General features: G+C 47.7%; 3 protein-coding genes across 3 annotated transcripts; all 3 read right to left on the bottom strand.

Annotated features, from left to right (window-relative positions):
• Positions 1-243: 243 nt before the first annotated feature.
• On the bottom strand, positions 244-1,000 carry F5891DRAFT_1209864 (ENSANGG00000017398 protein; the record flags this gene model as incomplete). The annotated part of the gene is made up of 3 exons (XM_041369157.1): positions 244-714; positions 777-910; positions 958-1,000. The coding sequence occupies 3 exons, from the start codon at positions 998-1,000 to the stop codon at positions 244-246; spliced, it is 648 nt and encodes a 215-aa protein (XP_041229067.1).
• A 744-nt stretch (positions 1,001-1,744) lies between these two features.
• On the bottom strand, positions 1,745-2,950 carry F5891DRAFT_921152 (uncharacterized protein; the record flags this gene model as incomplete). Its single annotated transcript, XM_041373783.1, has 4 exons — positions 1,745-2,011; positions 2,077-2,208; positions 2,269-2,529; positions 2,585-2,950. Coding segments are annotated over 4 exons (1,026 nt in total), but the record flags the coding sequence as incomplete, so codon positions are not given.
• A 631-nt stretch (positions 2,951-3,581) lies between these two features.
• Positions 3,582-6,734, bottom strand: F5891DRAFT_946968 (uncharacterized protein; the record flags this gene model as incomplete). Its single annotated transcript, XM_041374706.1, has 10 exons — positions 3,582-4,031; positions 4,085-4,456; positions 4,514-4,708; positions 4,758-4,937; positions 4,992-5,088; positions 5,153-5,313; positions 5,365-5,817; positions 5,875-6,054; positions 6,113-6,331; positions 6,390-6,734. The coding sequence occupies 10 exons, from the start codon at positions 6,732-6,734 to the stop codon at positions 3,582-3,584; spliced, it is 2,652 nt and encodes an 883-aa protein (XP_041229065.1).
• Positions 6,735-13,503: the final 6,769 nt, after the last annotated feature.

Here is a 13,503-nt window from a genome sequence, read left to right as displayed (position 1 = left end):
TTGTTTTTGCAAGACAGATTTCAATTTATTCAAACTGGTGCTATTAAACAGGATTCAGATATTCAAAATTAAATACTAACGAGTCTGAATCTAACTAGTCCTGCTTGTCCTCGTCTGCACCAAGTCTGATATGATCTTAATATCGAGACCATCATTAGTATTCTGCAAGACAAGCAATTAACAGAATAAAACATACCTGATGTACTGCCCAGATGCCCACAGCGCTGTGCAGGTCTTTCTCCTTCAGCTCTTTCTGTCGTGAGACATGGCGCTCGAGAGGGAGATGAGACATAGGGAGACAAGGAGAAGAAGCTGGAGTTCATAGAAACCAAGCATGCCGGGCGGGCCCTCAAATGACGAAAGTTGGGCTTTGCGGGTCCACTGGATCCTGGAATGGACCTGGAGTGACGCAGATGTGACACCAGTGGGGACGGTGGTGTTGCATTTGATGAGGGCGGTCATGTCACCACTGGCAGTCTCAATACCAAGCGATAGAGGAATGACATCAAGAAGTAAGAGGTCCTGGGTCTTCTCGGAGGTGTCGCCGAAAAGAATGGCAGCCTGAACGGCAGCACCGTATGCAATGGCCTCGCCAGGGTTGATGCTCTTGTTGGGTTCCTTGTCGTTGAAGAAGTCAGACACGAGTTTGACAATATGGGGGGTATACATGGAACCACCAATAAGGACGATTTCATGAACGTTAGCCTTGTCGATCTTAGGAGTCCCGGAGGACCTTCTCGACAGGCTCGAGCATGCTGCGGAACAGGTCCATGCACAGCTCCTCGAAAAGGGCACGACTGAGGGGAGCAGTCAATCTCGATGGCAATCTGGGTTGCTGACGAAAGGGTACGCTTGGCATGCTTGCAAGTGGTCTGTAGACGACGGAGAGCACGAGGGTTGGAAGAGAGATCTATTATGTTGTCAGCAGCCGAATTGATGAATAAAAAAATTACTTACCCTTCTTGTGCAAGGTGGTTGATGAACGTTGCAATGATATCATTGGATTCCGAGTCTGTTTAAGTCACAACAGGGTGCAAGAAAATCAATACCTTGTCAATGAAATTTAAACATTGCGTGATAGTGTTTCAATGAATCTAAAGCGGGAGAGCAGGTTGAAGTGAGATTGCGATCAAATTGAAGTGAGGAGCATCTGATGTTAATTTGGTTGTCATGAAAAGTCAATGATGGAGCAAAGGTTTTCAAGCGACATTGGAATAGTGGGAGAGAAAAGGAGAAATGTTTAACTGAATTTGGGTACTATTTAAATTGGAGGCCGTGTCGGTATTTCAAAAATTTAAATGTGCCTGATCCCCTAGTACAATGTAAAATAGTGCTAAGAAGCAATAGAATGAGCCTAAGAGAAACATAATAAGTGCAGGAATGGAACACCGATTCGAAGGACGACAGGATAACATTGATGCAGAAACTATTTGCGAGACCGAGTTGTGCGAGAAACTGCAGCTTGCGGAGCTGCCTTCTTTCTGGACCCTCTAGTTTTTGTCCGCCCTCGTGCACTGACACTATCTCCAACATTCTGTGTGCTTTCCTCGACAACTTGTGCACCAACATCAGCAACCGGTGCATCATGTATTACAATATCAGATGATGCTTCAGGTTGGGAATGATTGAAGTCGGGCCTTGCACCAATAGCACTTGGACTTTGGGTGGCAGAAACAATGGAAGGTGGATTAGCAACCGAAAGAGCAGCAGATATTTGAGCCGAAGCATCAGATTCATGGTCCGATTCGCTGCTGTCCATATCCAGCGCCGCAAGTGCACGATTGATGGCACTCGCATGATCTTGTTCGGCTGATGGGTCAACAGAAGGTCCTTTCGCAGCCTCGAAGACATAATTGTTGATGTTGGCGACGATCAAGGTGACACGCCTGGTGGTCCATTTCGAAACAAGAACCTTCTTGTAGTTGTAAAACAAGGTCTTGTAATTGATGTTTGACTTCTTCCCTAGGCCCGAGCTCGAGAACTCAGTGTCTGGCGAGAGTAGAAATATCGCCTGTCGCAACAATACATGACAAATGACTGAGTCTCGAGGTGTAAATGACTGAAATGCTGACTTACAATAACTGCCGCCCATGCTATCGCTCCTGGCGTGATTTGATGAACGCTCCATTTGAGAGCATTAGTATGCGCGCCGCCGCCACTTGACCTGTGGTGGAGCGAGGTAACACCACGCAACGAAGCTTTGAGAACCTAAGTAATCATATTACATTCAGTAAGATAAAGCATCAACACAATAGTGATAAGACTTACCCGGGCTAGTAGCTCCCAGTTCCCGAACACTGTCTTCAGCGACGTATCTTCCTTCAACCCTGGAAACAAGATTGGCGGGAAAGTCTTGTATGTCTGGTTTGCAGCAGACGAAACGCCAAGTAACTGTTGGATTTCGGGAATGGTGGCTCTCTCGAAGCTGGTGCTGGTGAAATACTTTGAGGGAAGGTTGAAAATATCACCAGCAACGCCACGAAGTTTCTTGATTTCGTTGGCGTGAGCATCAGGAATACATTTCAGTACCTAATATTGCTGCATTAGTGATTCAACATGGTAACTCTAATAACAAGCTACATACCATATCGCTGAAATACGAGCTTTCCATTATCTTGTGCAACGATTTGGGAAAATGATGATAAAGCTCGTGTAAGAATGCAGAGTCCTGCGTTGCCGCAGTCTTGTATCGGTCGGGGCTATCGAATGGAGTGGGAGCTTCCGGGAGTTTCTTGTTGAGAAGGTCGCTACTAGGAAACATCTCCATCATCATGCCATACTTACGGGCATAGATGGTGATAGTATCCTCATGAACGCTAAGTTCATGCTGTGTGTCCACGCACCGTTTTCGTTTCGGCTTCTCGGCACGCAAAGTCTTATTCTCCTCCTTGATGCTCTTGTTCTCATCTTGAAGACGCTGCATTTGAACCTGCAGTGTTTTAAGCACCTGAAACAAATCAAGTTAGAAAGTAGCGCTAACAGACGGATCATATCTTACCTCTAGAAGCTCCCCTTTAGAAGCGCTGGGGGCCGGAATAGAGATATGAGTAGGATTGCCGCCCTGGCCATCAGAGTCACTGTCTGTGTCTGAGTGCGAGTGTGACTGCATGACGTGCGACATGTTTGCCAAACAGAAGGCTTTGGAGAAGAGTTTTGTTGAATGAGGGGGCGAGAATACACAATTAGTATCACTACAACACTTTAAATGATACTGCGCTATCACCTCGTGTTTGCTCGACGTAATACTGCTTGCAGGAACTTTACATGTTCATAGATGTAACCGAAACCTTGTTATTATATCAAGACATATTGGTCAGTGATCCATCAGTTGTAAGCGTTGAAGTACCCACCACGAGTAATAAAACATGCACGAATGTACGCATATCAAGCACCGCCATCACAATGAAGGTATCGTCCCTAATCGACAACGAATCGTGTAGGACGGTACCAGACCTATCTGCATCATCCCTAGTATCACATAAATCAAATAGTTAGTAGCCAAGCAGCATAGATATCATAACAACACCTAGTAGCTATGTATCAATACAAATCAGACATGTCAAAGAGATGCTACTCACCAGTCAAATGCGCACCACATGCCCTGCCTGCAGATGCATTTCCTTCACACGAAGGAACATATCTGTGTCAACCGTATCGACAACAAAGTAATCGAGGTTTTCGTCGTGCACTAGAAGTGCCCCGCGGATGATAGACCTGGTGGAGAAAAACTCTGCCTGTGCCCGCGGTTTTGCTCGAACTCTAAGAAGGTTAAGGTGCTTGTCTTTTCGAAGTCGTACACCTATGGGAGCGTCATACGGGTGGACGAGAGCAAGCGGAAATACATTGTCTCCAACTGGGCACTCGAAAAGCAAGAGCAGGCGTCCAAGGATGACCTTTTGGTTGGTCTGGATGAACACGCAATCGAAACGTGGTGCATTAAAGAACTTTGGATTGCACCGAAGGTAATCGGTATATTGTCGCCAGTCCACCATTGACTCGTAGTTGACACGCAACAGTCGACATGTCGTGATCTGTCTTGTGTGATTAGTGCGGTAAGGGCTACTACTAAATTGAACAAACTTACTGTGTGAGTTGATAAGAGATGGATTCTCTTCCCATCTGGTAGGGGTATGTTGCTTGCAGGTAGAAATACGTTTAAAAATGAGTTCAGCTTAACATGGAAGTTGGAAAACGCGATGTCATCCTTGTGGGAATTCTCAATGAGACTAAAGGTCTGCAGAGCTTCCCTCGACCCGAATTTCACATGCATAGACCCATCCAAAGGGCCAAAAACATGTCTTATGGGGTTCGTCAATACCTCGGAGTCAGGATCATCTTCATCGGCATCTTCGTCGATGTCGTTTGCTTGGCGTTGTGATATTACGTATTCATCCAAGTCAAAGATTCGACGATGGATATCATCCGCAACGAGTAGCCAGTGGTCTATACGAAGAATCTGTAATTATGATGTCCCATGAGTAGATAAATGCGAAAGTTGCCTTGTATTACTCACCTGTTCTGCGATGTTCTTGAAGTTTGTCCGGTGCTGGTACCAATCCTTCAATGGCCCATGCATTTGCTCATTTGGCTTCGTATTATAGTTCCTTGTGACCCCTTTAGCCTCTATATCGTCAAATAGATGCGTGATCATGTGGAGTTTTGGAAAATTCCAATTTTTATCATCCTCCTCTGTTGCCATGATATATTGCTACAATACTGTCAATTCATTTGCTAAAGTAGAGAGTTCTAAGACATACTTTCATGAATGCCGTTAGGGCTTGAACAGCGCTTCTGCCCTCGCTGATGGTATTCGTTGTGTGAACCTCAAAGGCAGCGTACATGTCGACCTCGAGGTAAAGGCGTACACAGCGAACTAGAAGGTACCCAAGCAGAGAGGCTTCCTCTGTTAGGATGTTGTGCATAGCATATATTATCATCTGTAGTGAAATAATGTGTTAGCGAGATAGTTGCGCACAATAATAACTACGAACCTTTGATATATCTTCATGGACGGAGCTGTCTGCAAATGTAATACTCATTACTTGGTTCGGATGCTTCAAATTTCGCCATCGGGGAAATGCTGCAAAACTGATGACATAGTAGAAGAGGATGTCATGTTAGATATTGACATAATCGAGGGAAAGAGACGCACTTCTTATCAACTTGGGCTACTTTTGCCCTTCCGAGGCTCGTCAAGTGCTTTTGCAGCTCGACCCAGTAATGACGGGACCAAAGACCGCCATGGTTGTAGTGACACCGGTCATGCGATAGCGCTCGATGTACATCTGAATATCGGATGGCCCAGAATGAATTCTAAAAATAAGTTAATCTAAGAGCGTCGCAAATAGTAGACACAAAACTCACAGTAACATTACGAAGTCCATGTTGTTTGAGAAGCTCTTCTTGTTCTTCATGGGTGTCCATTTCCTGTGCAGCCAGTACAATATCCCACGATGTGTCGGCGATTCGGTGGGTATATTGTTTTGACGTATCCCAAAGCTCGTCTCGAGGAATGAGACAGATAGGACATGGCCAAAGGCTCATGACCCCTCGAGTAAGTGACATAACGCACCTGTAAATTATCGTTAGGAAAAACACGATGTAGAATGATAGTACTTGCTGTTCCTCATAATCAGCTGACAAAATAAGTAGACAAAGGAAGAACCACCAATCAATGCCATCTAGGCAGGGGTACCATTGTCCTGTCCTTGATTTCGATGCCAACGAAGAGGTGATTTTCGCGAATGACTCGTGCCAGACTGCATTTTTGAAGTTGACCCAGCTTGACTTTCCAGAATGCTCTTTATCTTCTGTCACCTAATACAATACAACCCCACCATCAGCATCGACAATGAGACAAACATTGGGACATACAATTGGCAGCCATCCTACAATGTAACCACTACCTACACCTCGTCCGTTCCGAATATCAGTAGGTAGATTTGCTAAGCGCGCGACAACTGGGTATCCTTTCGCAGTACCGAATGATGATAATCTTGTTTTATCGGCGTATAGGATGAAAGCTAGTGGCTTTGCATCCTGTGGTAGTTGCGACTACAAATGCACAATGTTTACATACATACAACAAGGATTGAAACTACAGGATACATACTTGCACATTCCAAAAGTCTTCCGCGGTGAAAGGTTCATCTACAAAGCGGACGAAGGTTTGCCCATCAAACTTCGATAAGTGTTGTGCGTCGAACTGGAAGTGAGGGAAGAGGTTAGGGTCCCGAAGTAGGTCAGTAGCGAGATCCCAAAGATCTCTGTAGTATACATCGAATTCCTGCATCTTGCCGTCGTAGGGGACCGAGATCACATCTTTCGTGAACTGCACTTCGAGAAAGGTCAAATTCGGAGTCCATACAGCAAAGAATGAATGGAATCACCTTTGTGATCCGATGGGACGCTGCTTCCCACTTGCTGTGAATGTCTTTATGGTTCTTCAGCGTAAAACTATCCTTTCTGAGAGAACATTGATGGCAAATGTTGATGAGACGGTCCGTTTGTTCGTTGTTCAATCCGACCTCAAGAGCAAGCTCGGCTACTTCAAATTCAAGTCGAGATTGAAATGGGCGCCAAGGGTGGTTATTGGGAGTGGTGTAAGCCGAAGATGTTGCAGGACGACGATGAAAATTGTTGAAGGGATAGATTTGCGCCTTGATGCCACTATTTGGGTGATGCTCGACCTTGATGTCATCGAGCGAATAGGTGGGTGGTGCTGAAGCGTCCATAGGTTCAGGCTCAAAATGGTCTGAAAAATCGATAGCATTATTGATCATAGTTACAGTAATAGCGATCCAGAAATTGATTATCAATGAGATATGTACTAATAGACTCACCAGTCAAGCTGAAGTCCACATCAAAGTCATGTGCAATATCATGCTGGTAATCTCTCGCCTCGACTAGGGACAGATGAGTCAAAAAGACAAACATTGAAATGATAGAAAACATACTTGGTGTGTGAGCGCGACTAGGTTGAGCTGTCCGTTGTCCATCAAGCACAGATTCGTTCAGTGCTGGAATACTAATCATTAGCTTTGAAATTGGGCATACAATCAAACGCACCTTTTTCCTGCCGAATTGCATCTACAATGGCCTGATCACGGTGCCGCTTGTCTGCATTTGTCTCACAAGCTTTCCGATGAGTAGTCCAACCTCGCGGCTTGATGTCCTGACCACATAAGTCGCAGAACCTTGTGCGGTTGGGGGCCATTCTTGATGATAGAACTAACACAGGATTATATACAGAGACCTGAAGGACGGAGAAACTGGAAAAAGATCACTGCTGGCGCTGATGGAATGATAATGGGAAGGGCACATCCGTGATGTAATTTGAAACTCAGTCATAAGTATTATCTTACCATTTCAACGCGTAATCAGCATTGCCTTGTCATTTCAGGCAACATTTCAATGACATCTAAATAGGGACTCATTGCAACCGTTTTCGCAAATTTCCGACACAGTGCATATACCTACCATCAACCACCAAATCTAAACCCCTAAGCACAAAAACATGAATCTATCATGTGTGGCATTGACCAATAATCCAGGACTGAAGTGGAAAAACCCCACACCTGAACCCTGGTGTGCAACAAATCCTATTTCTAAGCATGGACACCAGAAGCACAACACTCACAAAAATATATATGTCAAATTTTCAGTGCCAAACCCCAAACCGAGATGTACCAACCCCCGAACCCCGAAACCCGAGAGTGCCGGGTCTCGGGTATCAGGTGTCCGGAACTCGGAACTTGGGAGAATTTGGGGAGATCAATACAATTTAATTTACAATCGAGTTGATTGACAACACATTGACTTACCCATGTTTGCAATATATTTTTGTTTAGACATACCGAGTTCCGAGTTCCGGACACCGGAGACCCGAGACCCGAGACCCGGCAGTCTCGGGTCTCGGAACTCGGTATGTCTAAACAAAAATATATTGCAAACATAGTTAATTCAATGTGTTGTCAATCAACTTGATTGTGAATCAAATTGTATTGATCTCCCCAAATTTTCCCCAGTTCCGAGTTCCGGACACCTGAGACCCGGCAGTCTCGGGTCTCGGGTCTCAGGTGTCCGGAACTCGGAACTCAGTATGTCTAAACAAAAATATATTGCAAACATGGGTAAGTCAATGTGTTGTCAATCAACTCGATTGTAAATTAAATTGTATTGATCTCCCCAAATTCTCCCAAGTTCCGAGTTCCGGACACCTGATACCCAAGACCCGGCACTCTCGGGTTTGGGGGTTTGGGGGTTGGTACATCTCGGTTTGGGGTTTGGGGGTTAGTAAAATGTTTACAGATATACATAGGTTGATTTAAACATGTCTGGAAGATGTCGTTCGTCTAAAATGTCAAATCCTGAGTTCCGGGTGTCGGGACTCGGTACCCGGCACCCGGGACTCGGGGTTCGGCACTAATAATTTGACATTCGGGTGTTCGGGTTTTGGGTGATATCTACCTCAATCTGCAGTTTCGAGTTCTGGATATCGGGAGTGATCATTGAATGATTCAATTGTGGCATAGGTAACATGCATGGAAAAACATTTATGTACATCTATCACTGAGCAATTATGTAGCCATGTCAACCTCCTCACCAGGAAGATCAACCTTTCCCTCAACATCCATCTCCTCATCAGAAGAATCATATTCTGGCAGGAGGTTACCTGGTTCATTAGGGACCACAATATCGCCAGGGGATTCTGGCAGGAGGTTGCCTGGTTCATCAGGGAGAACAATTTCACCAGAGGATTGTGGACCCTCAGGCTGAACTTGGGTGGGCTCAACCATCGGACCTACCACAGCAGATTCATGCTCAGGCGTCAAGGGTGTAGGTTGCATGACTGAAAAGTCCAAATCAATGAGGTTGGAAAGTGCGGAGGGGAGGGGTGACATGGACGGGGGGGACCTCCTTGACCAAGCAACATTATTCCATCGGCCGGTGTGTCCGGAAGTGAAAATGAAGGGTGCTGGTCGACCACTGTGCGCCGGAGGCTCTCATGGAGGCGTTGCAGGGTATCAATCTTAGCGTCCTGCTCCTGCACCTGAGCCTCAAGAATAGCGATGCGAGCTGCACCATCCTGAATCGCAATTGCCATGGAATGGAGATCCGGCATGGGAACATTGAGTGCTGCACGAGGCACTGCGACACTGGAAGACCTGACTGCTAAGTAAAAAATTAGGTCAGCCGGTCATCAAAAGTATGGGTGACTTACCAGCTGGCGCAGGTGCAGGGACAGGTGCAGGGACAGGTGCAGGAACAGGTGCAGGTGCAGGTGCAGGTGCAGGTGCAGGTGCAGGTGCAGGTGCAGGTGTCTTCTTGGTAGTGATGGTCTTGCTGCGACCACGTGACTGCACCTGGGGTGTGGTTGCAGCAGGGATGGCCAGAGTTCGGGAAGGGCCACGAGATTGACTACGAGTTCAGGCCCTTGACCGGGAGGGAGATGGAGCATTGGATGGAGCAGGGGCAGGTGTCTTGGAACGCGTCCGGCCGGTGGTAGACTTCCCTCGGGTCCGTTTGGGCGGGGATCCCAGAGATGCAGGGTTGCATTTGATCTTCTTGGTGGAGCAGCAGATGCAAGACAAGCAGGGGAGGCTGGACCTCTTGTCCAATCAAGTCGCACAGGGCCAATTTTCCTTGACACAATAATGGCAGGGGTTGTTCTGTAGTATCCGTTAGTAGATGGACTAGAGGGAATATATTTGAGTACTCACTGGGCCGGGAATGGTGATATCAAATGTGGTAGTGGCTGGCGGGTCACCATCCGAAGCACTGGAAGTATCATTGGACTCCTCCTCAACTTCCGGACGCCTGCCGGAGGTTGCCTGACAGATTGTTAATACACATGAGTTTCTGGAAAACTTCTAGGACTTACCCGAGCCTCCGGACGACTGATGGGAGATTTCTAATGTAATGGGAATGAGTGGGAATTATACATGGGAGGTCCGGACATGTCCAAACGACTCACTGTAACCTCCGGACGACTGCCGGCAGTCAGCTGTGGACACATGAGCATATATTTAAAGTCCAAACGAAAAATGCAAACTTACTGAAGCAGGCCCAAATGATTGCTTCTTGGGGGAACCGGGTGACCGAGGCGACTGGGGCTTCCTTACCACAATGGTGCGCTGGGGAAGGACGACCTCCGGCACTCCACGCGAAATCGGCTGCAACAAATTGAGAGCATGTCATAAATCAGCCAGAACACATACCTGAACAATTGGGTCCTCATCATCTTCCGACTCCACAAACAGCTTCGACTTGGGGAGTTGACTTGACTTGACATGCTTGCGAGCCTTCAGCGCCGACTTTGGAGGTTGGGAGGAGTGTCCCGAAATCATTGGAGACTTCCTCTTGTTGCTCCCCCCAACTTCCGGCGACAGGTCGACGGAGGTGGCCTTACCTTTTCCTTTGTCCCGGACCTCAGGGGTCGTCTTGCCGGAAGGTCTGGCGACGACCGGAGGTGAGGGAATGACAGGGGTGGGGGAAGGGACAAGTGCAGGTGAAGGGACAGGTGGAGACGGAAGGTTGACAGTCAGTGGGCCAGTGGAAACGTTAGGGACAACAGGGAGATCACAGGAATTGTCACCCAACGCCTCCCAGGCACGGACTTGCTTGCGCCAGGCGTGTCTAGCCACCCGGGGGTCATCGTGGCCAATGCTGTGCCAGTTGGGCAATGCCCGGGGAGTCATGGAACGCACCCTCATCAGCTCCCTAGAGCAGGACGCCACAATTCCAGGGATGTACTCCCCTTTCTCATGGGCCCGGATGATGTCAGCCTACCCGGACATTACAAACATTAATGTTACACTAATTTAATAAGTTCAACATACCAAAAGAGTGGTGACCTGCTTTGTTAGAACAAGGTGGACGTCCACAGAGCCGGCCGGGATGTGCCGGGCGCCGGCAATGATGCCCACAAGTTGAGCAGTGGATGCCTTGAGATTGGCCAATGAAGATTGAACTTGAGTAGACATTTGGATGGAGTTGACAGATGTGAGAATGTTGAAAGCAGGGTGAAATCTGTTATCAATAGAATGAAGTTTCAAAGAAACAATACAATTGAAGGACAATGTTGAAAATTCGTTGATTGTTTGTGTTTGTTTGGTCATCGTTCAACTTTCGGCAATCGCCGGCCATGTGTTGAACTTCGACGTTATCAGTTATCAATCAGTTCATCAGTGCATCAGCTCATCAGATATCATGAGCTCTCAACCTGGGGTCAGATTTCATGACCCTCCAGTCACTGAATTTACTTCAATGGATGTGGATGAGTCCTCCCAGTCCCGGATGTCCCTTGGTATGTTTTGTTTTTTCTGATTTCAGTCAATTGATCTGACATGGTTCAGATCCATTAGATGATATATACCTTGGGCCGGATGATGAGTTAGACTCTGATTCTGGATCGTCCGGTGGTTTGGATGTGTTGAATGTGATTCCCGGTATGTTTTCCAATTCAAATTTACATATTTTACATGTGCAAATTCATCACATATCTCCAGATCCATCATCTCTGGCTCTGGCGGATGGACTGGCCCTGTACGATGACCCGGACTTGTATCTTGGTCCGGAGGATACCTTGATTTCGTCTGATGATGCTCCGGTTATACCCGATTTTCCTATGGCTGGTGAGATTACTCTTTGAATCCCATGGTCACCTTTCATGGCATTTCCCCAGTGAATGAATCAACTCCGGAGCCCGATCCGGGTGTACCAGGTGCACCCATACCTTGTAGGTATATTCATATCATTTCATGTGCTTTACTCATGCTATCTCCTAAGCTATGTCAGAAACTCCCGAACGTCAATCGCCCGAGCCGGAACTCAACAATGAAGCCCTGCGTGCCATGGTTTGGGAGTTCATGCCAATCGGATCTTATGATCAAGCTGAAAGTAAGTATACAACAGTTGATTATTTATCTCTGCTAATATCCTGCAAGTTCAATCAATTGTAGATCGCCTGGGAGATTACGAACAGCGTCATGGAAATCTTCCTGCCCCTACAGTAGCCCAAATTCTTGAGGCTGACAGACCATTCAGGATGGCATGGGCTGAAACATGCGACAAGCTGCGGAAAGCAGATGCGGACCTCCGGAGGATGCAAAGGGTAAGGGAGTCAACCTCCGAAATGCTGAAGGTATTGGATACCCTCATTGAGGCCTTTGAGGACTCAAATAACATGTAAATATTGATAAATGTCTGATAGTAGACACATTGCAGTACTACTCAGTAGGTAGTCCTTGGTACTTGTATATTCTACCTACCCAGTACTCGCTGCCAGGTTTTCTGTGCTCGGTACTTGGGGCTCAGTACTTGGGGCTCGGTACTCGGGGCTCGGTAGTTGGGGCTCGGCAGTCGGGGCTCGGTAGTCGGTGCTTGGTAGTCGGTGCTCAGAACTCGGGCCTCGGAACTCGGGCCTCGGAACTCGGGCCTCGGAACTCGGGCCTCGGAACTCGGGCCTCGGAACTCGGGCCTCGGAACTCGGGCCTCGGAACTCGGGCCTCGGAACTCGGGCCTCGGAACTCGGGCCTCGGAACTCGGGCCTCGGAACTCGGGCCTCGGAACTCGGGCCTCGGAACTCGGGCCTCGGAACTCGGGCCTCGGAACTCGGGCCTCGGAACTCGGGCCTCGGAACTCGGGCCTCGGAACTCGGGCCTCGGGGCTCGGTACTCGGTGTTCGGTACTCGGGCCTTGGTACTCGGTGACCGGCGTTCGGGCTTCGGTATTCAGGGTTCGGTACTCGGGCCTTGGTACTCGAGATTTGGCATTTGGCAATTATAATTTGTTTGTTAGTACTTTGACATATACATAATAGCACTTATGACATTACACATGAGGGCAGGAAGATATATGTACATTAAGTGCGTCCCCGTGCTCTGGTTACTCTAGGTGTACTGTCTACTGGCATTTGCAACTTACTCCGGGTCGTCCTTGTGGATGGTTCAACAGTGACTCGAGTGCCCCTCCTCCTTTTCTGTGCCGGCGGTGTGATACTCTCTTCCATTTCGACATCATCTCTAACCTCGCCCGTCGCGTTGTCAGTTAACCCAGCGAGGAGGTCTCCCAATCGTGATGTCAGTAATGCACCTTTTTTGGCCGGCTTGGCCGGGCGAGGCTTTGGAATTGGACGTGGGACTGCCGGCCCTCTGTGTGTAGGACCTCCCGTCCTGGGCTTCTTCAGCGGAGGTCTCCCGTCAGCCAGGTCATCATCCACATTATGCTCTGTATGATGAGTGGCACTCTCCTTATCACTCTCAGGCTTCTGTCGATGACTCCCGAGGCCTTCGGATGGTAACCCTCTGTTGCCTTCTCACTATATGAGTCTGAGGAGAGGGCGAGTTGCCAGATATGACAGATGGTACCATGTCCCCATCTTTGTTCTTCCATGCTTTGAACAGAAATGTGGGCCCTTCGCCTGTTTCTTGCCGAGTGAGCCAAAACTGGAGCAAGGTAGTGGTGTCCCAAATTTGCAGCTTCGAAGGTTCCTTCAAGTCA

This window comes from Suillus fuscotomentosus, assembly GCF_016647785.1.
Source record: "Suillus fuscotomentosus strain FC203 chromosome Unknown F5891scaffold_12, whole genome shotgun sequence".
In the NCBI taxonomy this organism is placed as follows: Eukaryota; Fungi; Basidiomycota; class Agaricomycetes; order Boletales; family Suillaceae; genus Suillus; species Suillus fuscotomentosus.
This window is presented reverse-complemented; position numbering and strand designations above follow the sequence as displayed.